Raw genomic sequence first — 26,268 nt, 5'->3', positions numbered from 1 at the left:
TGCAGGAGGCAAAGAACAATACAAAGGGGATTAGAAGGGTGATCCCCCAAGGCAGCATTTTAGCCCCAGGTTTGCATTTCTCCCTAAGGGGCTAGACATGTTGCTCCCATCTTGTAAGGAGATGCTCATTATGTTGCTATTCTTTTTTGAATATGGAACCTAAAATAGGTATCTGTCAAAAGTTGTGACAAATAAAACGACTCTCACATTAGTCCCAACTGTGTCCTACGTGTGTGTGGTGGTAGGGATAGGGATGGGGGGCGGAATCCCAGTCCTCCAGTTGTACAAAAATCCTCTGGGTTTCACAGTGAGGAAGATGAAAAACTCAACTAGCCTCAGTCAATCTGGTGGTATGGGGAAAAACTTCTTCCTGGTCCCATACCTACAAAAAGCAGAAAGGGTGACTGCTGACTTCTGGTTAAACTGAGCAACAGTAAGTGGAGTGGCTCTGAATGCAGGGCTACTCTTATGGCTCCAGAACTCATGTCAAGTCCAGCAAGACCTCCAGCCAATTCTGAAAGTCCCGTCAGGGCCAGATATTTTTCAGGATCCAATCCATGTTGTCCTTTATGACCTCTCCCATCATGGCAGCCACCAAAGTCACTCCTCACTAGGTTTGGGGCCCTCAACTTTTTAGTGAATTTGCCAGAATTTTCTACATGTCCAGTGCTAAGGATCTAGTTAATGCCTCTCCAATGCTGGAAGGTAAGAGATCTGTAGAGATGGTAAGCTCTACTTCTGTACTATTTACTGACTGCATTCACAATATAAACATATTCAGACATAATATTGGGCCTCTTTCTGCAACTCTCATGTTAATAGTTACAACTTGCAGTGTTAGGAAGGCAGAATTAGGCCTTAGTCTCAGAATCTTATACCTTGTGATCATGCCGTAACATTCCTCTATAATAACCTGTAGAACAGCTCGATAAAACAATGATTCCGTAGGCAGCTGAAAGAGGAAAATCAAGGAAAAGCAGGTATGTAAGTTGGCATCAAAATCAAGACAAAAGTAACTGGAAAGGTGTTGACTACTATATCTAACTTCTGGTTTTCATTCTCTCAAAAAAGTCTTATTAACCTAGTTGAGAGGATAATTTACTACTTTTTCTGTTTGCAAATTAAAATGGCTCAGATAACAGCATAACCTTAATTACAAGAAAAACAACAACAGAGGAAGTGGGGGTAGGGATAAGGATTAGCGAAAAAGAAGTGAAGATAGGTCAAATTCTGATCTTCATTTGTAAACCAATAGAACTGTATTGCAATTAATGGAATTGCACCATCAAAACTTCAGAGCAGAGACTGGACCAATTAATAAAAAAAGGAGGCAAAAGGAAAACAGTACCTGTGTCATAATGTTCTCTTATTTATATCTACTTTAACTTGGTTCCCTGAAGAACTGATATCCATGCAGAAAGCACTGCACTTATAAAAACAGTTCAGTGCATTTAAAACTTCATACCTTTAGGTATGAAAGATGTGTTTACTTAAGAAAAGTTAATGCTTGTCAGTTAAAAATGTACTGCCAAATGCATCTCCTGTGTAAGCCCTCTGTAGTCAATGGGCTTACAACGGGGCTAAGTTAGCCTGTAAATCTAGTCTATTAAATACTTGTAAGTTAGTGTGCATACAAAAAAAAAAGATAAATTACACAATAATGATTTAAAGTACGCAGAGAACACACTTCAGACAGAGATTTAAAAAATGAGAGACAAGAGTGACATTCCCACCAGAAGCAAGCTGCTGCAATAAACTATACAGAAATTCCCAATCACAATGCTTTCCTAATACCTACAATAGTAGTACAAAACAAAAAAGTTACTTGTCACTTCAAGATTAGGAAGACATCTGGGATTTGCTTTTTGTATTTATGGTAACAAAACAGTAAATTACTTATACGATAGTAAAAAAATATTACATTGCTTCTGGCTTTAGATTACCCAATATTTGTCCATAAATTATACTCAAATGCAGTTCTAAATAAATAGTTTACACTTAAAATACTACTAAATATTCATGGTAATCTTAGGTTTTGCTTTTTTAATTTTCCAGCAGACTATAACTATACAGTTTAACTTAAAATATGATGCTAATTCGATCTCAGGCTTTTGGAAGTTTCAGTCTAGCAGGTATGGTCCACACCAGTCATGCTCCTGCACTGAGTTTGTATCTGATTTCTGAGAAAACATGAACCCAATAATGTATGTGTAATCACCACAGGGCACATTGGAATCTGGCACCTCTGGAGCTTAGTGTACAAACCTCTACAGCTTGAGCTATAAAGCCAGCTGGCTCTCAGCTCAGGCTGTAGAGCTCACTTGTTCTTATCTCTCACTGTAAGTGGTCTAAGTCCTACTATATGAGACAGTGAACCACACCCACTAGGTGTGTGGGTTACATGTGCTTGGAGGATAAGATGACTGGCTAACATGGTTTAGGAGTTTTGTCTGCAGTGTGCTGTACCAGATTCAGAAAGACAACCCAGTACCAGGCTAGGCTTCCGGTGTGGCAAAACTGCTAAATTACTCTAGTTACTGAATTTTAAGTGTGGGATATGGTCCCAGAGAACCAAGTATGTCAGTAAGTGTTTGCTAATTTCAGTAAAAGTTATGTGTTAAGGGCCTTTTGCATGAATATTAGGAACTTTTATAATTTACTTGCTATATGAACAAAAAATTCTTAAAATACAGGGGACAATCTTATGCTAGTTTACTACAGTTCAACTTGTTTTAAAAGTTAGATGTACCTAAAGTTCCACTCCTTCCACTTTATTAATAAATAAATTTTAATAAAAATTAAAAAAATAGTTATTGCTACAGTTCCCAGTAATATTTTATGAATACTTTTTGCAGTTTCACATCATTTTCTCGAGGACAAGTTTTTGCCTCAAAAACACCACAAGGGCATTAATTCTGGAACAATATCTGCAAAAATTACAAAAAGTTAATGAGTTGGGAAGAACCTGAACTAACTCCTTATTTCTAATGACCCACATTACTGTACCAAAAAACACTGTGGTACCAAAGTGTAAAGTGATATGTGAATCCCCTAAAAATGAGCAGCACTGAGCCAAGAGCCTCTGTTGGACCAGCCCATATAAGAAAGCATTCAAAGTTTGGAAGTTTTACACTTTAATTTTTTTAAGACACACTTTTAGATTTAGTGAAGAATATTAACCAGCATGATTAAGCACAAAATAGTTTACCATTAAAATAAGATATTTTAAACTATATTAAACTGCATAGTCCCTAAAATATGTTAGCTGACTGTTAGTTGTCTGAAGAAAACAAATATTTTAGCATCAATATGTGCAGACAAGGCAATAAAATTGCAATTCTGTGGTGCTGAAACATGATCTCAATCTGACTTTGATTTATATTCTGTTAATTGTAATGTTTTAGAACTCAGTAAGTCACGAGTTCAGGAGAAGGTCATGTATTAAAATTATTCAAAAACAGTTTTGTCATTAGAAGGGTTACAATAAACAACATTACTTACCACTTGGCTGACCACAACTCGTTCCAAAGCCTTTAAAAGTGAAGAAATTAAACTGCTATGTTTATTCTTTATCAGGGCATTTTATAATCACATTGTATAAAGCATAGTGGAAATGACATTTTACAAGATTAATTATGTGATATAACATGAGCTTGTACACTTAAGAGTGTTAAAACCACCAGAGGTTGTTAATCAGTTCACTTCTGTTATTTAGGGTTTATTTATAGGACAAGCAATGATAATGGAATGCATATCCTCTTCAATTTTTGAGAGCACTAAGGAAAAACATTTGTATTAGCTATATTCCTATACTAATATAAGCATAAAACAGCTTACTTTAGATAGTATACTGTATATTTTAAATAATCTTTTAATTTAAAGCACAATACATTAAAATATCTTTTTAAGTCTCTAATGACTACACAAATGTTCATTTTCAACTTTCAGTTCTTAAAAGTTAAACAAAGTACAAATTTTAGAGAGACTGCAGTTTAAACCATCATACATATCCTTAAAAATAGATTGTTTAGCCCATGAATCTTAATGGTGTAAGAGCATTTGATTTTTATGATCTAAGATGACAAAGAATTAAGAAAAAATTAAATGGGTGGAATATTTTTCTACAGTTGGAAAGGCATTACCACCAAAGGGAAAAATTCTCTGTATAACCAAAGATAAATGCACAGTGAACATGTTCTGTGGTGCTACAGCAATATATAAAATAAATAAATTGCTCATGGTGTACTACAGATTGAAACTCCCAAATCTAGGACTCTCTGGTCTGGCAACTTCTGTAGACCAGAAGGAAGGACCATCTATGTTGCTGGTAAAGAGAGCCCTGGAGGAGAGGAGTACAAGTTGGCTGGGAGTCTTGTGGGTGCTAGGGAGACCCAGCTGGGCTGGCAGGGGCTGATCCTGTGATGGGTGAGGATACCAGCCCTGGGGAGCCCCAGGCTGAGTAGCGCCTGTGACGGCTGAAAGGAATCCCCAGTTCCAGCCAGGAACCCACGCGGCAGCTGAGCTGGTGGTGGGAATGGGAAATCCTCAGCTGAAACCCTGGTGGAAGTGAGACTGGCAGCAGCTGTGGGGGATCCTGGTGGGAGAAAGACTGGTGGCAGCCAGAGGGAATCCCTGGCCCCAGTCCAGAACCCGAGCGGTAGTAGGGCGAGTGGAAAGCCCTCTTCTGGCCAGGAACCCTAGGGGATGGCAGTGGCTGGGGGAAATCCTAGCCTGAGGAGGCTGACTCTGTGAGCCCCAGCATGGGGCCAGCAGTGGGAAGGGAAGTCCAGGCTTTGGGGACACCCACAGCTCAGAGAGGAGCCTTGACCTCCCCTGCTCCAGCAAACTCCGTGGTTCAGGACAACTCAGGTCCTGAGGGTGCTGGAGCAGAGAAGTCCAACCTGTACTCAGACCATCCCTATTCTCTGCATAGCTCCTCTATCACTCCTCTCTCTTGTCCCAGAGCTCTCCTATGCTGCCAACCTGCACCCAAGACTTCCCTTAAGATGGACTCCAAGTAATAGCAGTTCTCCCTTCCCATATTTTTACAAAGTAGCTGATGTGATTTACGCAACATGAAAGCTGCTTCCCTTCTTTACTTTTAATGAACAATTGGCCTGTGGTCACTGCTGACAACTGCTCCCTATAAACTGCATGCTTCTACAGCCACTCAGGAGAGATTCAAATGCTGTTAAGCAGAGCGCTCACAGGTAGGTTTTTTTTTTTATTGTTGGTGCCCATTCACACATGCCTCAGTGCACATAAAATTTATTCTGCACACAGATGAAAATGATCAGGGGGACTGCGGAAGATACCATTGGCTAAGTCTGTAATATTGGTGAATATTGCTGGCCAGCATCAGCCAGGGAGAGGCTGCTCTTCATGCAAATGTAACACAGTAAAATCAAGTGATGCTGAGGTACAGCTCAGTTAAAGCCAGCTGTTTTATCATGCTTGCACAGAGGTGGATATGAGTTCTCAAGCAGTACTCTAAGCCAGTCCCTATGGTGCTGTTGGCCCCCTGTTACTCAGCAAATGGGAATTGCTATGCAAGTTAAAATACGGGGACTGTTATCATTGCATGCAAGGTCCCAGGCAATGCTAGTAGGTCCTCCCTACAAGGAGAATAATGCTGTAAGGGTATGTCTACACTACCACCCTAGTTCGAACTAGGGTGGTAATGTAGGCAACCGGAGTTGCAAATGAAGCCAGGGATTTGAATTTCCCGGGCTTCATTTGCATAAAGCTGGGTGCCGCCATTTTTAAATGTCCGCTAGTGCGGACTCCGTGCCGCGCGGCTACACGCGGCACGGACTAGGTAGTTCGGACTAGGAACTAAAATCAGAGGAGTAATGGTAGTTCGGACTAGGAAGCCTAGTCCGAACTACCTAGTCCGTGCCGCATGTAGTCGCGCGGCACGGAGTCCGCACTAGCGCACATTTAAAAATGGCGGCGCCTGGCTTTATACAAATGAAGCCCGGGAAATTCAAATCCCTGGCTTCATTTGCAACTCCGGTTGCCTACATTACCATTAGCAACTTTGGTATGCTTCATTTGCCTCCCTACTTTGAATTAAGGGGCAAGTGTAGACATACCCTAACAGATTTATTAGGGCATAAGATTTCATGACCCACTTTATCAGATGAATTGGAATGGAAGTTACAGAAGCAGGGGGTAAATATACAAGGAAGAAGTTGCTTGTGTTAATGAAGCTAATCAAATCATGGTGGAAGTGGCTCATTCACATTTGGGGTGGAAATGTGAATATGCAGAGAGGGGACATTGCCTTTGTAAAGCATTAACCAGCTGAGATCTTTATTCAATCCTAAACCGGTAGTGCTGAATTTGCAAATGAATTCCAGTTCAGCATCTCCCTTTGTAATCAAGTTTTGAAATTCTCTTATAGAAGGATGGCTACTTTCAAATCCATTACTGAATGTTCAGGGAGGTTAAAGTATTCTCCTACAGGTTTATATGTGTTACCTTTCCTGAGGTCTGATTTGTGTCCATTTATTCTTTGGCATAGAGATTGTCTGGTTTGGCCAATGTACATGGCACAGGAACACTGCTGGCACTTGAAGGTATATATCTCGTCAGTGGATGGATGTGCAACTATCCCTGCTTCTCTAAGTTCCACTCAAATTCATCTCACGAAGTAGATTTTACCCACAAAAGTTTATGCCATAGTAAATCTGTTAATCTCTAATGGCACGTCTACACAGCAGCGTTATTTCAAGATAACTTGTGTTATTTTAAAATAATTAGGTGAGCGTCTACACAGAGTCTTATTCTGAATTCTGTAACCCTCATTTTACTAGGAATAATGCCTAGTTTGAAAGAGATATTTGGAAATAGAGCATGTATAGATGGGGAGCTGTGGTTATTTCAGAATAAGTGGCCTCCAGAGCGTCTCATAGATGCCCTGGGGGCCACTCTGTTCACAAGCGGCAGAACTCTATAGTTCCCCTTCTCTTGCAGTCCTTAAAGCCGTAGCCTCAGGGGAAACAGTTTGTGGTATGATGTGAGCCCTACTTGCACTGTGCCACACAGCAGCAGCCAGTTCTGGCTTTACTGCTACCATGTCAGACCCCAGCATCCCACCTGAGATCCCCACAGCTGCCAGCATAGCTGCAGGCAGCCTCCAAGCCCCAGCCCGGGGGCCGAGGATGCAGGCCCTATCCTGGACTGGTGTGGAGATCCTGGATCTTATTGAGGTCTGGGAAAACAAAGCAAACTTCCAGGATCTCTGCACCAGCTGCAGGAATGCCAACATACATGGCTGGATGGTCAACAGCCTGCACCAGAGAGGCACCAAGGAATAGATGCGCATGAAAGTAAAGGAGATCAGGCAGGCCTATACCAAGGCCCAGGAAGCATAGCTCCCACTCAAAGACCCCAGACCTGCCACTACTTCGACCAGCTCCACCGCATCCTGGGGGGTCAGGGGAGAGGGGTCAGTCCTGTCGCCCACCTTGTTGTGAACTCTGGTTGGGATATGCCCATTGTCAGTGTCCTGGAGAGCAGGTCTGTAGCCAAGGAAGAGGACAGGGAGCAGGACCAGGCCACTAACATCACAATGCCTGTCAGATAGGAGCTCAGCCATTCCCTGGAGCTGGTACTATCCTTCCAGAATATCATCCAGGGATTGGACAAAGCCAGAGAAAGCCCATCAGGTGAGCTCCATTACTTTCCCTACACTCAGGTGTAGGGAGGCAGTGGGCGGCGAGGGACTGTATGCTCATTGCCTGGCCTTCTTGGCCTGGGGATCGTGTAGCAGCCTGGATCACGTGGAGCACCAGTCTGCAGCAGACAGCCATAATGAAGCTGCCTCACCAGACCCTTGTGCTCCTGCTCACAGGGTTTCTTTCCCGACTCTGTGGTGGGACACTGTCCCACCACCAGCCACCACTAAGGAGGCTGGCGTCATGTGACACACACACACACACACTCTCTCTCTCTCTCTCTCTCTCTCAGGGCTGCCTGTGCTCTTGGGCAAGTGTGATGAGGTGGAGAACACCGAGCAACTGCAAGGGGAGCCTGCTGGGAGGGGAAGGAAGTGGAGGAGACCCCAGTAGCACCCTCCTCAGCAAGCAGTGTCTGGCACTCACACACACCTCCCCATCACCCTCCCCCCCTCCTCCAGTGGGCAGGGAGATAAGTCCTCTCCCTGCGAGGTGCTGCCACTGCCAAACCTAGTGTGTGCGTGGCATGGAAGGAAGCCAAGGTGCCCTGTTGCCTCCATCGTGTCTGCAGGCTCCTGGCCTGGCTGGAACCTTTCCATGCCTGCTCGTCCCTGAGACATAGGGGAAGTGAGCCCCCTCACTCTACCCGGGACACCTGTGCCCTCCTTGCAGGAAGGGGCCTGCTGTGTAGGTCAGAGATGGCCTTGCTCAAAGCACATCGCCTTCGCCTGACCTGAGACCTTTGGGTGTTGCCTCAGAGATGAGGGCTAGGCTTCATGCACCCTGTCTGTTGGAATGACTGCCCTTCTCTTTATTCTTCACAGCTGGACCAGCTGCGAGTAAGATGCCTACAACACCTCCCATGTCAGCCTCCCGACCCCGTGGGAGCTGTTGCTGCAGACGTGCACATGAGGATATGGAGTGGAAACGTGTGGCCTGCCTGCGTGGCCTCTGGCAGTCTCTGGAGAGGCAGGACCAGTGGTGGGAAGCAGACTAGAAACAGTGCTATGCCACCTGGTGGGAGGTGGCACAAGAGCGCAGCATACACGGCCATTGTCCACTGCATGGTCGCTGCCATTGAGCAGTTGCCCTCCCACTCCTGCTCCTCCGGCTTCTCCCCCTAGCTCCCAGTGTGACTTCTGAGGGCCCTCGCACAAGAGGTATAGGACCATCCGGGGCAGGTGCCACTCGCAGCTCCATTGCTGAGCATCACCTCCTCCTTCCGTCTCCCAGGTTCTTTCCCCAGTCCCTCCCCACTTTTCATTACCCCCAAAACCCACATAGTTCATTATTCCAAAACAAAAAGTCTGCTTTATTGTAGCTGTGGGGAGGAGGGGGGAGGGGGAAGAAAAGGAGGGCAGTGAAAGGAAGGGTGAAAGAAGAAAGGCACACTGGAGCACTGCAGAGGCCCTTTGTTGGGAGACCCAGGGGACATTCTCACAAATGTTCTTGTCTGAAATGCTCCCTCAGGGCCTCCCAGATGTGCACAGCCTCCTGATGGTCCTTTCAGATGGCAGCTGTGCATGGCTATTCAAAAACTCTGGTGAGCCACTTGGCCTCTGCCTCTGACCCTGGTATAAATGTGTCCCCTTTATTCTCACAAATCTTGTGGAGGACACAGCATGCCTGGGGGACATTCTGATCACCAAGGTCCAGGTGGGTGAGGGGGCAGCAGAACCTCCCTTTGAGATGACCAAAGGCTCCCTCCACCACAGTGTGGGCTCTTCTAAGCCTGGCGTTAAACTGTTAGTTGGCCAGGTCCAGGTGTCCAGGGCTTCATAAGCCAGGGGAGCAGAGAATAGGCTGCATCCCCCACAATGCACATCAGCAGGATTCGACAAATAATACAATCTACTTGCCCGGGGCGAGTAGATTGTAACTCAGAAGAGCCGGGTTCGGGCGATCTGAGCCTGAGCAGAACGATCTGCACATGCGCAGATCGCCGGATAGCGCGGCTACCGAGTGGGGCTCGCCATGATTCGGCGAGCCCTGCACATCAGCATGTCCACGTCCCCGATTCTGATGGTGAAGCTGGGGATAAAAGTGCCGGCAAGCATTTTCTGGTAGAGGCTGGAGTTCCTAAAGATGTGGGCGTCGGGCATCTTCCCCGTCCACCCGACATTAATATCCATGAAGCAGCTGCAGTAGTTAACAACAGCCTGCCGGACCATGGAAAAGTACCCCTTCTGGTTGATGTAGTAGGATGCCCAGTGGTCGGGGGCCCTATGGGGATGTGGGTGCTGTCCATGGCCCCCTGCAGTTGGGAAGCCCATGGCGGCAAAACCAGTGTCCAAGTCACCGAGGAGGCCCTCACCACCTGGAGAAGGAGACAAAGAGAAAATCACAGGGTTGTCGGACCCCTTGGGAGATCACCGAGCCCAATCCCCTTTACCCTACACATGAGGCCGAACCCCAATTAACTTTACCCCCCGGCAGGACTTTGTGAAGCTAGGACTGGAAAACCTCCCGGTGAGGGAGCTTCCACCACCACCACCCTTTTCCTAGGGAACCTCATTCCATCAGTTCAATACCCTCCCAATAACATAGTAAGAGAGTCATACATGATGAACCGGTTCCCAGCGGAGTGGTAGCTGTCCAGCATGGCGAGCTTCCAAATAGCGATGGCGAGCCACTTCTGCAGGAGGATGGAGAGTCTCATGCAGGTGTCCCATCGCCGGAGGACAGGGGCAAGCCACTCGCAGAGCTCCAGGAAGGTGTCCTTAGACATGCAGAAATTCAGGAGCCACTGCTGGTCGTCCCACCGCTCCATGAAAATGTGGTCCCACTAGTCCAAACTGGTGTTCCATTGCCAGAAGTGGTGGCGCACGGTGTGCAGAAGAGGGTGGGAGGGGCTGTGATGCATGAGTAGCACAGGGAGAGAGATAAGGAGGTTCCCCGCAGGGAGCTGCGGGTTCTGGTTCTGCAGTGCCATGAGGGCAGCCTACGAAAACTGCACCAGTGGATGTAGCATGAGGTCTAGGAGCTGGAGACTGCTTTGGCAGAAGTGCTGTGGTGTTCACAATGGCAACTAGAGCACACAGTGAAATGGGTTTTCTGTATTGCAAGGAGGTAGGCAAAGGAGAGGAGCCTGAGATGTTGACTGTACAGAAGATCCCTTTAAGCACGAGCCTCAGATAGCCTCAGGAAGCAGCTCTAGGAAGTGAGCGCTGTCCTGATGCCCTGCCCGAAGTACTTCCAAAGTGGATCTTAAATACGATTGAGGCTCCAATCAATGTGGATACTCTTTTTTGAAATAGCTCAACGCTATTTCGATCGACATTTGTAGTGTAGATGCACTATTTTAAAATAAGCTATCTTGGAGTTTTTATTTTGAAATAACCCCGCTGTGTAGATGTATCTTGGCAAGGTGTCCACAATGCCAAGCCTGTTATTTCGAAATAAGGGGTTGGTTATTTAAAATAACAACTCCTTTTTCCTTGGGGAATAAGCTTATTTTGAAATAGTTATTCTGGAAATTATTATTCTGAAATAATTTATTTCGAAATAATCTCAGAGTGTAGACGTAGCCTAAGGTGCCACAAGACTCCTCATTCTTGTTGGGGAAGTCAGTGATGGAAGAAGGAATGTTATCTCCTTTAAATTACGGCTGTGACCTATTGCACTGAGAGATTGCTTTGTTCAAATGCAAGTCAAGAAACTGTGGCCTTTTTTGCCATTTTAAAAATATTTTTTTGTCCATCCTCATTGTTTCCTGCCCTCAGCAAATATAAAAAGTGCAAAGTTGGAAGGTTAATACAATTTTTTTTACCTATAATTTATCATGCATACAACATTAATTATGTTATTCCATAGAGTCTGGGATTTAAGTCATAGCTCTAGGATTACAAGCCAAAAACAATGAATTCTATAACATCTGGATATAGCTTCCAGTGAGGAAAAAAGAAGAAAAAGAAAAAAGAACCATACTAAGCATGCTGACATTCTGGCATTGCGACCACAGCACCAGCTCTCTTCCTTTAAATACCGACACATGGGAAACCCCCACAATCCTGGAGAGCAATCTGTAGATGAGAGAAAAATGGTGTGTTACTTTATTAAATTTTTCTTCTCTTAAAGTAAATCATCTATTGAGAAAGACAAACAGTAGTTGGAGCATAGGAGCAGAGCTGTGTAACTGTTATTGCTATCCAGTAACAGAAAGCATATTAGTATTATGAAAAAAGGCATTTTCTCAACAACAGATGTTTTTGCTTTAGGCTCCATTTTCGAAATCTTCACATTTTCTAAAACTATTCCTCTAACACGCTAACCAAATTAATTATCTGAAAAAATCTTTCTTTCTTTCTTTTTCACAACAAAAGAGTTTGTAATTAATTTTGGCAACAACACATTGACAGTCATCCCAAGATGCTGAGCTGGGCAGCCTGTCAATATAACAGGACGTATGCATCACTTTCTGCTAGGATTTTCTTTTACAGCAAACAATTTTTAAACAGTATTTTGGCAAGTCATTACAGAATGTGTGCCTGTTTACTGAAGTGCTGATGGTCTGTTTTGTTGTTAGCCATTATGTTTGTTTTCCAGAAGGGACCAGCTGCAAAGGCTCTTGCTGCTTCTTCAAAACACTAAACTTAAAAGCATTTACATCACAGACTACAACAGAGTTTGGTTCAGTCTCATTAATATTTCAAGTGGCAACTAAGTTCCTAAATTAACGCTTAATCCCAATACAACATTGGGACAGCTAAATTGGCAACATTATAAATGGTCATACTAGCTGTGTATATGAAAAGCTCTTCTAGGTTTTCTTTAAAAAACACTTCGATGTCAGCTGGCTGTTTAAATCATTCTGAATGTGATTTTAATATTTAAAAATGAAAACTAGTTGGATGGAATCTTGGCATTTCAACTGAGAAAGATGGCTCTGAAATATTTTAAGAGTAATCAAGCAGAAGAGGTTAAAAAAAGGACAGTGGTAATACGAAAGTTTCCAGATTTAGAAAAGTAACACACATTCAAAGAATGGGATAAAAAGCTGCATATAAAGAACTACCAGACAGAAAAAGGAGTCCAAAATGATAAAGAATAAAAAGACCTCCAAACCAGTGGAATAACAGTGGATGCTCTAAGAACTGGAAAAAGGAGCTATTGGAGGGCAATCAGAAGATGAAAAAGAGGAGCTCTCTAAAATATTAAGCTCCCAAACTCATTGCAAAGGGCTGGCAGCTGTAGGGAACTCACCGTGGGGGTTGGGAGCCATGGGGAACTCATCCTGAACCTGGTAGCTGTGGTGATATCCCTGCAGTTTCGGGCATCCATAGGGAACTCACCGTGATTCTGGGCAGCTGTGAGGAACCAGTGGTTGGAAGTCGCGGTGAGTTTCCCACAACTCCCAGCCTTTGCCACTCCTCCAGGCTGGGTCAGGAGACCCGGCCCATGAATAGTGATTCTGTGAATTGAGAGGGTTGATCTGAATCAAGATCAAGGTTCTACTCTCAACAGTGTCACAAGACTGACTGAGCCATTTAACTAAAGAAATGGAGGTGGATAATCTGCTGAACATGAGCTTCCAGTATGATGTTGTCAATGAAAGAATTAATGAAATCCTCTGCTGCATAAAACAGGGGAATTTCAAGTAAGAGTAGAGAAGCTATTTTATGTCTGTATTTGGCATGTGCACTACTGCTGAAATAATGTCCAGGGATGGAGTCCACAATTTAAGGAGGACATGGATAAACTGGAAATGGTCCAGAGAAGAATCATGAAAATGATTAAAGGATTAGAAAACCTGTCATATTGTAATGTAGATTCAAGGAACTCAATCAATTTAGCATAACAAAAGAGAAGGTTAAGGGGTGATTGATTATAGTCTGCAAATACTTGTATGGGGAACAAATATTTAATAATGGGCTCTTCAGTCTAGCAGACAATGGTAGATCATGATCCAAGAGCTGAATATTGAAATTCAGGCTGGAAATGAGGCACAATTTTTTAACAGTGAGAGTAATTATCACTGGAACAATTTACTAAGAGTTGTGGTGGACTGTCCATTGCTGATAGTTTTCAAACAAAGGTTGGATGTTTTTCTAAAAGATCTGCTCTAAGAACTATTTTGGGGAAGTTCTATGATCTGTGTTATATAGGAAGTCAGAACAGATTATCATAATAGTCCCTTTTGGTCTTGGAATATATGAATCTATAATACAGAGATAATATTATTAACCTACCACACAAAAGAGCTCTAAGACTTAATTAAAAAACGTAAATACCATACTTAGAAACTGTCTGATCAATTATATCATAAAAATATAATTACTAGCATAATATCAAAAACTATTAACACATTTAGGGGAGAAAGAAAGAAAGAAAGAAAGAAAGAAAGAAAGAAAGAAAGAAAGAAAGAAAGAAAGAAAGAAAGAAAGAAAGAAAGAAAGAAAGAAAGAAAGAAAGAAAGAAAGAAAGAAAGAAAGAAAGAAAGAAAGAAAGAAAGAAACTACATTCTGTTTATGTCAGTAACAGCCAATACCTTGTGGAAAGGTTTGCTTGGTTACGGCCTAACTGGGTTTACTATTTAAAATGAAGGTTCATATCTGAGACTATGTCTTTAAGATCCCAGAAAGTATTCACAAAAAAAGTTTAATGACAATATTATCTATAAAATAATATAATTAATTTCTGTTAATTTCTTTAACAGAGAAAAATTGGGCAGATTACTTATGCTAAAGTAATCGTTAATAAAATTACATGAAAAACATTTATGCAAATAAAATGACTGTTATGGTTTTATTTTTGGTTTGCAATTATAAGACTTTCTATATGCATGCATTATAAATATTTCACACAAAAATTAGCAAACTCTGAAAACAAATAGCAAGTTTAATCATGGAAGTTTTATTCTCTCCTCTCCTCTGTAAGGGTATGTCTACACTGCATTCCTCTTTCGAGAGATAAATGCAAATGCAGCTGAGCAAAATTGCAAATGAAGCGCAGATTTGAATTTCCCGTGCTTCATTTGCATAATCACATCTGGGCGCTATTTCGAAGTACCCTCTATTCGAAAAAAGAAAAGATGTCTAGACACGGTTATTTTGAAAGAAAACTTCTTTCAAAATTACCCTTAAACCTCATTTTATAAGGAGTAAGGGTAATTTTGAAAGAAGAGTTTTCTTTTGAAATAACCACGGCTAGACGGCGTTTCTTTTTTCGAAATAGGGTATTTCAAAATAGCGCCCAGATGCAATTATGCAAATGACGTGTGGGAAATGTAAATCCGTGCTTCATTTGCAATTTAGTTCCTCTGCATTTAAAAGAGGAATGCAGTGTAGACAACCCTAAATTTCACCCCCCATTATTCCACTTCCAAGGACACCCAATACCCATACAAGTTAAAAATACTACAACTGTACTTAGGCTAACATTTATGTACCAAACCACTGATAGATTAATCTGAATCATTTCTATTTTCTCTGAACAAAATATTTAGTAAAAGTGTTGTCATCCACTCGTGATACTGAAACAGAAGTGAAGAAAAACAACGCTCTGATATTAAACTGTGTTCTGGATTTTCCAATGTGATTTATTTTACCAATGTATTTAAAATATAAGCTTCTTGGATAGGTTTTACATATCTTTTTCCATGTCTCTCATACTCCAAAGCATGCTATGGATATTTAAAATAACAATTCAGCAGCTAGATAAGTCTGCAGAACGCATCAATTTTTATGAGCTACATTTTTAAAATCTGAACACCCTTTTTGTACCTGCCATTATTTGTAAGCACTAGTAAGATTACCTGATTGTTCACAAATGAGATCTCTAGCCAGCATGTCTCAAAAGAGAGTCATGTTTACAGTTATTTTAAAAGTCATATTTGGTTTCTTTCAAATATTTTGCAGTGAAATATCCTTTACAACAAAGATAATTATAACTTGAATCAGTATGTTCAGGCACTATGAAAAAACCCTCAAACTTGGATCTCAGAAACTGCTCTAACACAAAACTGAATTGGGAATTCAATAAACACTGAAAACATTTAGGAATATTTTATGGATATGTTGTGAGAGATTGTATACCAAATCATTGCACAATACATAATTGTGAAAAAGTATATGATGCAACTAACAAGACATCTTACAATTCATTATAGTGATGTCAATCAAACAGAACTCTTCTCTCCGTACAACTTCACATAAATACTAGATAACGGGAGGAAGCACTGAATAAGAGCTGAAGGGGAGTGTAACCTTATTCATTGTTAAATGAAGCAAATATAGCCTGACATGTAGGTTAACAACTTATAAAAATCCAACAGCACATGTGTAGCAGAAGGAATAGCCACAAAGAGCATACAAAAAGGAGCTTGTGTCAAAAGTACTAACATTTCACATTCAGGCTCGATGTTATTCTATTCCATTGAGGTTTATATGCTCTTCATCGGCCACTATGCATTCCTAATACTACTCAATATATATATATATATATATATATATATACACACACACACACACACACACACACACACACACACACACACACACACACACACAGGAATGGATCATATAAGACATGACAAAATTAAAGCTATGCCATCCTTCATAGGCCCCCAAATCTGTCAAGTCCCTGAGCATGTGCTTTAAATCCAACTGATCTTAGTGATTCTTTTGTATGTACCCACTACTGAATAGAACAATTTGATAAATCATTACCTAAACAAATAAAGTTGAGTATGTAAAGTTGACCACAAGTCCTATTTGCCTAAAGTAAGACAAAATGGAGGTAACATTGGTGGGTTTGTGGAGTACATTTTAAAGCACGTAGCTAATTCTCCATTCTGTTTATTCCAATGAGCTAACTAGTTACACATACAAAGGGAAAAAACTATTGTCAACTGAACAAACTGAACATAGAAAGAAGTCTTTAATAGTTCTGTATGAATGAATTTGTTCAAAATGTATTGAATGTTTCCATCTCTTCTGGGAAACCAATTACTAGTTATGTTCTTCAATATTACTGCATCTGGATTATTTTATAATCCATTAATTTTCTCAGGAAGGTTATGTGTTTACTGTTATCTGATCTTGATTTTGTAATCCTAGTTTTATGGTCTTCCAGAGGCTGGCAATCTGGTTTCAACTACTATTCTGTAAGGTTTTGTAGAGAAATTTTAACTCCAACTATTCTGCCTACATTTTTATACCATTGCAACTAACTTAGCACTTACATTTGGAATGTTCATTTTATATTCTATGTCAACTTCATTTGTAGTTGATGGAATTCTTTTCCTTTACTTAACGGTTCCCAGTGGGAAAAAGGGAAGATACAACTGGATGTTGGATTTATATGTCATTGATGATTCGATTAAGCGAGAAGAATTATCCAGAAAAAAAATATTTTTGGAATTTTATCAACTCCCCCCTCCCTCATAATAAATTTTAATTCTTTCAGCATGCTGTAATGGAGGGAGGAGGAGAAGCTTCACATTCACCCTTGTCAACCTCTCCATTTCACTGCATAGGTCTGTTTGGTCAGCATTTTGTGCATAAACGACAGTTGTATAGCTAACCAGAACAACTAATGTGGATAGAAAATAGTACATGGATAGGATATGGAACACTAAACATACCTATTTACTAATTTTTGTGCTTATAGAAAAAAAATATTTGGCAATGCATGTGAGAGCAAAGAACTTTTTCGGTTTTGGGAGTAGCCTTTTCTTGTATTTGTTACTTCATTCATATGTGAGGAATAGGCCACACAAAAAAGTTTAGTACCTCTCTTCTTTAATGTCCTTGATTTTACTCAGTTCAGGGTTTAGTTTGGCTCAGTGTAGGAAAAAACAGTGGCATCATTCTTCTGTATTGTACCTTGTGTAGGTTTTTATACCAGTGCAGAATGAATATAAAATACCACCCTTCCAGTCTGGTAACATTTTAAATTAACTTTGCACATGCATAAATGACTTAAATGCATAAATGTGCAAAGCAGTGAAGGATCAAGGCCAACATGTTTTATTTTTTTAGCCCAGAACATTCCACAGTGTACTGTCATTTCTTATTTATTTCCTGTCCCAGTGTTTTTGAAGACTCATTTGCATTTCTTTTTAGTTTACAGTGATTCTCAAATGTTATGCATAGAAACATAATAAGTTTCCCTTTGCTACTTGTGAAACAGAATGGTTTATTACCAAGCAAATAGTCTCTAATGCAGACAAATGTTTAAAACATTTTTCTTAGACTCATTCTAACTTATTTAACTCTAATTATTACTCATAATAGCAAACACAATTCATGCTGGGTGGTAAAAAAATGTCTATTCAAGACACCAATGGTTTATTTTTAAGAATACAAACTGGATTTCGTGTTTTATTGTTTTAAAAAACATGTACCTGATTTATAAATTCTGATTTGGAACACAATATTTTTCTTCAGATCTACAATAGATAATCAACACAAATCACACTTATTACACTATGTAAAGTACTATAGAGTATGTTTTTCTCCTACAAATGGCTGATGGCCTTTCTCTTCTCATCTTATTTTAAGGCATTAAGCTATTCCAATACATACATAACTAAAAATGGATGGCAGTGAATCATGATTTATTTTCTAGTGATCAAGTCCCTCAGTTTGTATACAGTATGTGGCAAGCAGAAGGAAAAAATAACCTTTTAATGTACAGACTGAACTGCCAACTTTACTCGGGATTGCATTTTGTTTCAGAAATTATACTCTCCAAAGGAAAACAACTGTCATTTATATCATTTTTAACCTTTACCTTGGCTGAGGCAATTTGTAACTGAAGTGTTGTGAAATATCAGTCTCTTAAAGTGTTTTAGCATGAGTATAAGTTGAAGAGGAAGAAAACTCATTCTAATTTTGCGCTGTCACAACTATAATATTACTAAAGCTAGAAACGTATAGTCTGAAAGCATTTTAATAGCTTTTAAAGTGACACTGACACTTTAAACTTGGCTTTCTTACCAAGATTGCCATTGAAAATAATAAAACTGAAATCTGATTCCAAATTAGATTTATCATTCGCCAGTTTTTGCCATTTGTTTTTATACTAGCTTTGCTGTAATCGAGTTAGTATTGTTGATACACCTCTTAGTACTATCTAGTTCACGTGACCAACATGGTGACATCATCTAGTGTGTTCTGCTTATGGACACTTTTCCCCATCCACCACATAAGAAACAGCATTTGCTGAAACTGAATAGCTGTTGTACCTTTATAAATGTACAATGCAACAAATATTAACCAATGCACAATGTTACTTATATATAATATTCTATATGCATTCATTGTTATTCTTGAAAAGTGGCATATTTTCTTTTTATATTTTGATGTTATACATACATTATATAACCTATTCCTCATACCTTTTTTTTTTGCTGTTGAAGCTGAACTCCTGCGCATTTCCTTCTAATATCTCAATTTTTGCCAATTCCGTCTATCTCAAAGTCCAAATTCAATTTCTAATTCCCAGTTATTAAGTCTAAAACCCAAAGGGCATGTCTACACTAAACTCCTAGTTCGTACTAGGGAGGATAATGTAGGCATTCGAAGTTGCAAATCAACCCCGGGATTTAAATATCCCATGCTTGATTTGCATCTTCCCGGCCGGTCGCCATTTTTTGAAATTTACAAGTCCGGACTAACTGCCCGCGTCTACACACGGCAGGGACCCAGTATTTCGAATTAAAGCCCTAAACCAAACTACCTGTTATTCCTCCTGCAAGGAGGTTTAACAGGTAGTTCGATTTAGGGGCTTTAATTCGAAATACCGGGTCCCTGCCGCGTGTAGACGCGGGCAGTTAGTCCGGACTTGTAAATTTCAAAAAATGGCAACCGGCCGGGAAGATGCAAATCAAGCATGGGATATTTAAATCCCGGCCTTGATTTGCAACTTTGAATGCCTACATTAGCCTCCCTAGTTCGAACTAGGGGACTAGTGTAGACATACCCTAACTTACTCCTAATTCCTCAGTCTAGGACCCAGTGCAGAAGCTGAAAACATACAAACACTTTGATAAGATCCTTTTAAATTAATGGAACTACTCACATTTATATCAGCTGAGGTTCTAGCTCCAGAGCGGTTATTGGTAATAATATTGGGCATATGATTTTCAGACAGAATGTGATTTTTTTTTAGTTAATGTCCCTTTAAACAAGAACCTAAATACTGGCATTATTTTTGAGGCATCAAACAGAACTCTAATTATTAGCCAGTGTCTCTCCCAGTGTCTGTCTAAACCTCTGGTCTTATTATATAACTAAAAAGTCAAAGTGAAATAATAAATTAAGTTATGATATGAAATTCTGACTAAAACCACTATGCTCTATAAGTAAATATTATTAATAATAAAAAATATGCAGCAGATATTGACAGAGAAAACTGCTATTGAACTTACTGACCAATCTATACACTGGGTCTGGATATTAAAACAGAAAGTCCTACCCAAAAATAATCAGGTATTGTTTTGTTTTTGTCAAAAGACAGTAGAGACTGACAGAGTTGGACTCATCTTGCGAGACAGAGATCTCTACTATTGTTTATATATTATTTTTTAGATGATCAGGGGAAAGGGAGAGATATTTCAAAGGATTCTTTGAAATGGATGTTTTCATTTTCTCATGTTCAAAGTGTACAGAACCTTGAATTTGGGTTCTTATTCATTTTGTTTACACTTCAATTGCATTTTTGTACTACATAAATCCCATGTATATGAACATTTACAATCCATTTATTTGGCCACAAAAAATAATGAGGTGCAAATAAAAGCAGTAAAAAAAGTAGCAGCAGCAAGAACATTTAATGCTCTATTTCTAACCACTTCTGGGTAGCTACAAAATACCCCAAGGCAAAAATAAAATCAGTTGAAAGTCTACAGAAAAACACAACTGACTGAAGATCAGATTCAGCTGTCAGTGTGAGGTAATTGTACCAGGACTGCCAAACATATCGAAAAAAACTCCATATTAATCACATACTTATTGGCAAAGATGGCTTTGGGATTTTGGCCAAAGTGACACAGTGAAGAGTAATATGATATAGCACCTAATGCTTGTACACAGCTGAATCCACAAAACTGGCACCAAGATCTGCTCATCAACTATTTAATTAGAAGGACCAATACCAGGGAGGTTACAACTATAAAAATCATTTTCAAGGTTGGGTGGCTCATGACACATTAGTGGTTAGGATAAAACCAGACATGGCTAATAGGTAAAAATTAAAAATGTTATTCCCCAATTCCTATTTTGATTTTTAAAGTTGTTAGAAAAACAGCGTAAGTATACAGCAAATAACCAATTTCATTACAACCATGTAACAGTGTGATCTAAAGAGTCTTGAGAATGTCCTTTGAAACCTGAGAAGTGAAGTTGTGATAACACAAAATCATCAATTTTTATTTTATATATATATGTGTACACATACATATATAAAGACCCTACTGTGACATATATACAGGCCCCAATTAAGAATGGGACCTTGTTGCCCTAGACCAGGGCTGGGCAAAATATGGCCCGGGGGCCAGATCCGGGCTGCAAAGCCACAGGATCCAGCCTGCCGACCAGTCTGCCAGGACCCTCTGGCATACAGCTGCCGTGGGTTTAAAGCACAGTCCTGTGGCTCTCTTCTCTAGAGGGAGAGGGAGGCTTCATATGATCTCCTTGCCCCAGCCCAATCTTCAGCTCCTATTGGCCAGAAACTGGTCAATAGGAATTGACCCCAGCCAAACTCTCAACTCCTATTGGCTCAAAACAACCAGCCAATAGGAGCTGAGAGATTGGCCAGGGGCATGGGGGCAGCACAAACCTCTTCCCCAGGCTGCCTTAGGGGTGCTAGCCAGGAGACACGTAGGTAAGTGCCTCCCAGTCAGAGTCTGCCTCTGGCACCTCAGCACCTTCCGCACCTCAACTCCCTCCCCATCATCACCACCCAAACCCTCTGCACTCCTCTGCCCCAGGTCACAACTCCCAGGCTCTGTATCCCCTCTCACACCCCTTCCCCAAGCCAGAATACTCTCCTACACCCAAACACCCTCACAGACCCTGCACCCCAATCTCCTGGCCAGGTCACAACTCCCTCCTTTACCCAAACTCCCTCTCAGACCTTACACCATCTCCTGCACCCCAGTCCCTTACACCATGCATCTTTCTGTATCCAACCTCCATCCTAGACCCCACATTCCCTCCACAGAAAAGTGTGGCCCTTGATCACTTTACAAAATCTTGGAGTGGCCACCAAAAATTATTGCCCACCCCTGCCCTAGACTCTGTAAAAACATATTTTGAAATATAGTCCCTGACTCAGAACTTTACAATGTAAATAGACAAGACAGAGAAAGGGTGGGAGGAGAAACAAAGTCAATGAAAAATAAAGTGACTTGCCCAGAATTGTGTGGAGGTCAATGATAGTCAAGGGACTAGAAACCTGTGCTTCTGATTCCAGCCAGTGTCCTGGCCACAGAAACATGATTCCTCACCAGCTAGCATTGCAGCAACCAACAAGCATTCTTAAATTTGTACTTATCACCTAGTATTACCAGAGAAGAAACTTGATTTATGTCTTGCATACATGACACTGTAGAAATGGATGATCTTACTACACTGCGTATTCTAGTTACATAGGTCCAGAGATGATCAGGGACAACATTCTCTCATTTCTTTAATCTTCAAACCAACCAGTGTAATAAATCAAAGTTATCAACCCATGAACAGATACGGGAAGTGTTACCGAAAGGAAAGGGGATTAAATATTTGTATTAAGAGAGATTAATTAGGTGAGAACTCAAATTCTTTGCTATAACTATTTAAAAACATTTCTTTTACAATTGAGAATTAATTTTAGGAAATTATTACAAGTCTGATTTTACCTAAAACCAACACTTCCTAATCCTCGTGTACATTGTTATAACTCCAAAAACTGTGCCATTTATTAACATTAACTGGAAACATCAACAACTATTGGTTCTGACATAGTGACAATATACTGAGTATTAAAAAAAGTCTTACTTATATGAAGATTTATTAAATGCTAGACTAGTTATAAATGTATTGAATGCAAAAACATTCATGAGTAAAGACAGCATTGTACTCTGAAATCTCAAATTGCAAATCAAGTAGTAAAAAATAAAGAGAATGATCAGTATTTAACAATTCATTAGCTTTAACAAGAGTCAATGACACAATAATTTCCCTACTTCAGAGAGAGAGAGAGAGAGAGAGAGAGAGAGCAGTTATATCGTTCCAGATCTCCATTCTCATGAATAATGGACAGAATAATTATCTTAATTGTAAAGCAAATTGGAAATAAAGAATACAAAACAGTAATTGTCATAAAATACATAAAAGTTTGACTATGCTACACAATATTTTATACGGCATTCTTACAGGGTAATATATTTTTTTAAATACTAATTTATAAAATGATTTTCTTCTCAAAATATTTACATATGTTAATGAGTTAAGCCTCTCAGAACAAAATGCAGTGCATGGGGATATGTAACTTGCCTAATGCAATGTGCAAAACCTGGGACAGAGATAAAATTAGAACCAAAAGCTCATAACTGTCATCCATTTTTAAACTATCTGTTGAAATATCTATCAAGCCCCAGTCACTGAATGTTTTCTAGGTAACAATTCTGTATTTCAGATGTAGGTTAGCTCCATTATAACAATACATTTTGGCTAAATATCTACAGTTGGTTAAAATGTAAAATAACTTATCAATCATTTAATGGTAATAAAAATATTTTATACATTTGGAATACTATGATTTAAAGAAAACATTTAGGATAATCATTTGTATATAAAGTCATCCAACAGGAAGAATACCATTTAACTCAATTATTTATCTTTAATTTTACAAAGGAGCACTGTCACATTATCTTGACTCATAGTAACAAACCATATGTCTAGTCTGTAAAGATGTGCACTTTCAGCAGGATATGGGATTTTTCTTCTCTTACTTCCTAAAAAGTTACAAAGTGCAGATATGTTGTCATTAACCAAAGGATGCTGCCAAACCAGAGATGGATGAATTTCAATGTCAGACGTGACTCCTGTATATCAGAACAGAGCCAGCTGTTTTTATTATGACAGAACTCCTACTTAAGAAGCTAATTGCTTTTTTCTGGGCGGGGTATGTTGGTAATATGTTTCTGGCAGCACTCATAATTGACTGGGAAAGAATGTATTGTCCCTGCCTGAAAAACATACACTAGAATAGACAAACATATGAAAGGAAGGGGAAAGAAATACAACACAAGAAGCGTTCAAGGCTAAGAATGACCATATTTATAACAACACTTTTTTCTAATAAATAATATTCAATGTATAGATGATCTCCAGTCTCTCATCAAGTTTGCTGTTATTAATTGGTAAATTTTCCATCTCTGTCATGGTAAAAAAAGGTCTCCAGAGACAAATAGCAGAAAGTTGGTGTTTGTATGAAAGCTAAATATTTTGTTTGTTTTCCCTGGCCAAATATAACAAAAATATCCATTTGGCTCATTTGGGATAAGAAGAATGTAAAATAACAGGGGCAAAAATTGAGTTTAAGATCGTTTTTATTTTTGGACAACTAAATTCTGTTTTAAAAACTGGAAGGCAATAATTTGATTAAACTTATTTCCAAAATATAATAAATCAACAATGACCTAGTGTAAAAAAAAATCTGAGTATGAGCAATTAATCATTTTTATAATATTTAAGGTTTCCATGGAGCTTACTGTTATAATTCTTTACTACTGCTGGAAAAACAGACATTAATTCAAAAATCATATACCCTGTGCTTTTGACAAACCCAATGGCTATCAGAGTGCACATATTCTATTTCTTAGGGAGGATTTACAGTTTGATAAAAAGATATAGTGACAGTTTGCCTGAATAATGTTGTGTAATATACTAACTACTCTCAAGATAAATGACCCTGATCATAAAATAATGCCAGTCTTGGTAACCTTCCCATCTCCTATATTATATATTTCACTACAAATGACTTCAAAACCAGACATTATTTTAATATATATGCTGAGAGTATTTCATCTGTGCTTGTAATTTTTGTTTTTTTAGAATACTTTCACTTCTAATTTAGAATATTTGTATTGTTTACTTAATTTTCAGTCAGTATTCTCAGACTAAACAGTTATGACTCTTCCAATATCTGTTTCATTTCAGAAAATGGATCGTTAAAGATTCTTTTGAGGCTCCTTCAGGAGAGCAAAGTGTTTGACATTGCTGGATATGCTTAACAGAGAACAAAGCGCTGTGGACAGATAATGTTCTTAGGCTGTTAGCTGAACTGGCATAGAAAAATGAAACATGATAGATAGTGATCCATTTTCATTTCTGGACACATCTAAGTCTGTAACATTTTTGGTCCTTCAGAAGGTTTGGTTTGGATTTTTTTTTTTTATAATGATCCGCACAAGTCTACATTTTTCTTTGAGTACGATCTGAAATCCTTTCTAACTTTTGCAGACATGTTTGTTAGAAATTGTTTTGCTGTAGCATAATTTCTCTGTGAGCTTTGTGTAAATCCTTCCATAAATGTCCCTACCCTTTGAGCACACTTACAGGTGATCTTGATATACAAATGACATGATATACTAATGAAGCTTGAAAAGAGACTGGTGCATAGTATAAAAAAAGCCAACAACAACAACAACAAAATCACCTGAATCTGACTGAGGTAAAATAAAGAACAGTGGAAACTGTTTAATGTAGCTGTGAAGGAGACAAGAAAGTTTGTCTGCAATAAAATTACCAGTTTCAAGTACGGTACAATGCTGTGAATCCAGACTACCTTAATTTTAGTTTATGTAACTCAAAGTAGTTTATTATTACGTGTATTACCACAGGGTGTGTCTAGAGTACAGGATTTTGTCGACAAAAGTGGACTTTTGTCGACAAAACTATACCTGTGTCCACACTGCCTTTGAGTTATGTCGACATAACATCGACAAAACTCAGAAGTTTTGTCGACGTATGTAAACCTCATTCTACGAGGAATAACGCCTTTTATCGACAGAGTTCTGTCGATAGAAGGCATTATTGCATCTACACTGTCCTTTGCGTCCACACTGTTATGTCGACAAAGCGGCTTGCTTTGTCAACAGAACTGGATGTAGTCTAGACACTCTTTGTCGACAGAAGCTTTGTCGACAGTATCTGTCGACAAAACCCTGTAGTCTAGACATACCCACAGTGACCAGGAGCCCCTTATGATCCCTTCTCCAAAGAGCTTACAATCTATCTATAAGACAAGAGACAACACATGGATCCAAGGGGAATTCAAGGAAACAATGAGACAATATAGGTCAGCACAAAAGGCTGTGGTCTCAGCATACCAGCAGCCTACTGTCACAGTTTTCAGAAGTAGTATTGCAAAGGAGAGTTTTGAGGAGGAATTTGAAGAAGGATAACGAGGTAGCTGTGGATGTTTATGGCAAGCTTTTCTAAGCATCAGGAGCAGCAAGGGCGAAAGCATGAAGATATATGTTTGAAAATTTGATAAGTGGGCAATGGAGGCTGGCATCAGAGTTTACCGCTAGATACTAAATGAGAAATAATTGGTAAGGTGGAAAGGGGAAGGCAATGGGAATCAGCAGGAATAT

The 26,268-nt window shown here is 39.8% G+C and overlaps 1 protein-coding gene across 6 annotated transcripts in view; it reads right to left on the bottom strand.

Moving 5' to 3' along the window:
- Nucleotides 1-26,268, bottom strand: part of METTL25 (methyltransferase like 25) — a 94,119-nt gene that overhangs the window by 24,046 nt on the left and 43,805 nt on the right. For 4 of the 6 annotated variants that reach the window (XR_012904943.1, XM_075932530.1, XM_075932524.1 and 1 more), the window contains 3 exons: nucleotides 11,610-11,704; nucleotides 3,502-3,531; nucleotides 879-952 (listed from right to left, as the gene is read on the bottom strand). Coding sequence is in view for 4 of the 6 variants with exons in the window: in XM_075932530.1 (XP_075788645.1) it covers nucleotides 879-952; nucleotides 3,502-3,531; nucleotides 11,610-11,704 (199 nt within the window). In the remaining 2 variants the exon portion in view is untranslated. Of the gene's footprint in view, nucleotides 1-878; nucleotides 953-3,501; nucleotides 3,532-5,993; nucleotides 10,000-10,243; nucleotides 11,705-26,268 lie in introns of those variants that run through there. The other 2 variants (XM_075932517.1, XR_012904947.1) reach the window with 2 other exon arrangements.

This window comes from Pelodiscus sinensis, chromosome 1, assembly GCF_049634645.1.
Source record: "Pelodiscus sinensis isolate JC-2024 chromosome 1, ASM4963464v1, whole genome shotgun sequence".
NCBI lineage: Eukaryota > Metazoa > Chordata > Testudines > Trionychidae > Pelodiscus > Pelodiscus sinensis.
This window is presented reverse-complemented; position numbering and strand designations above follow the sequence as displayed.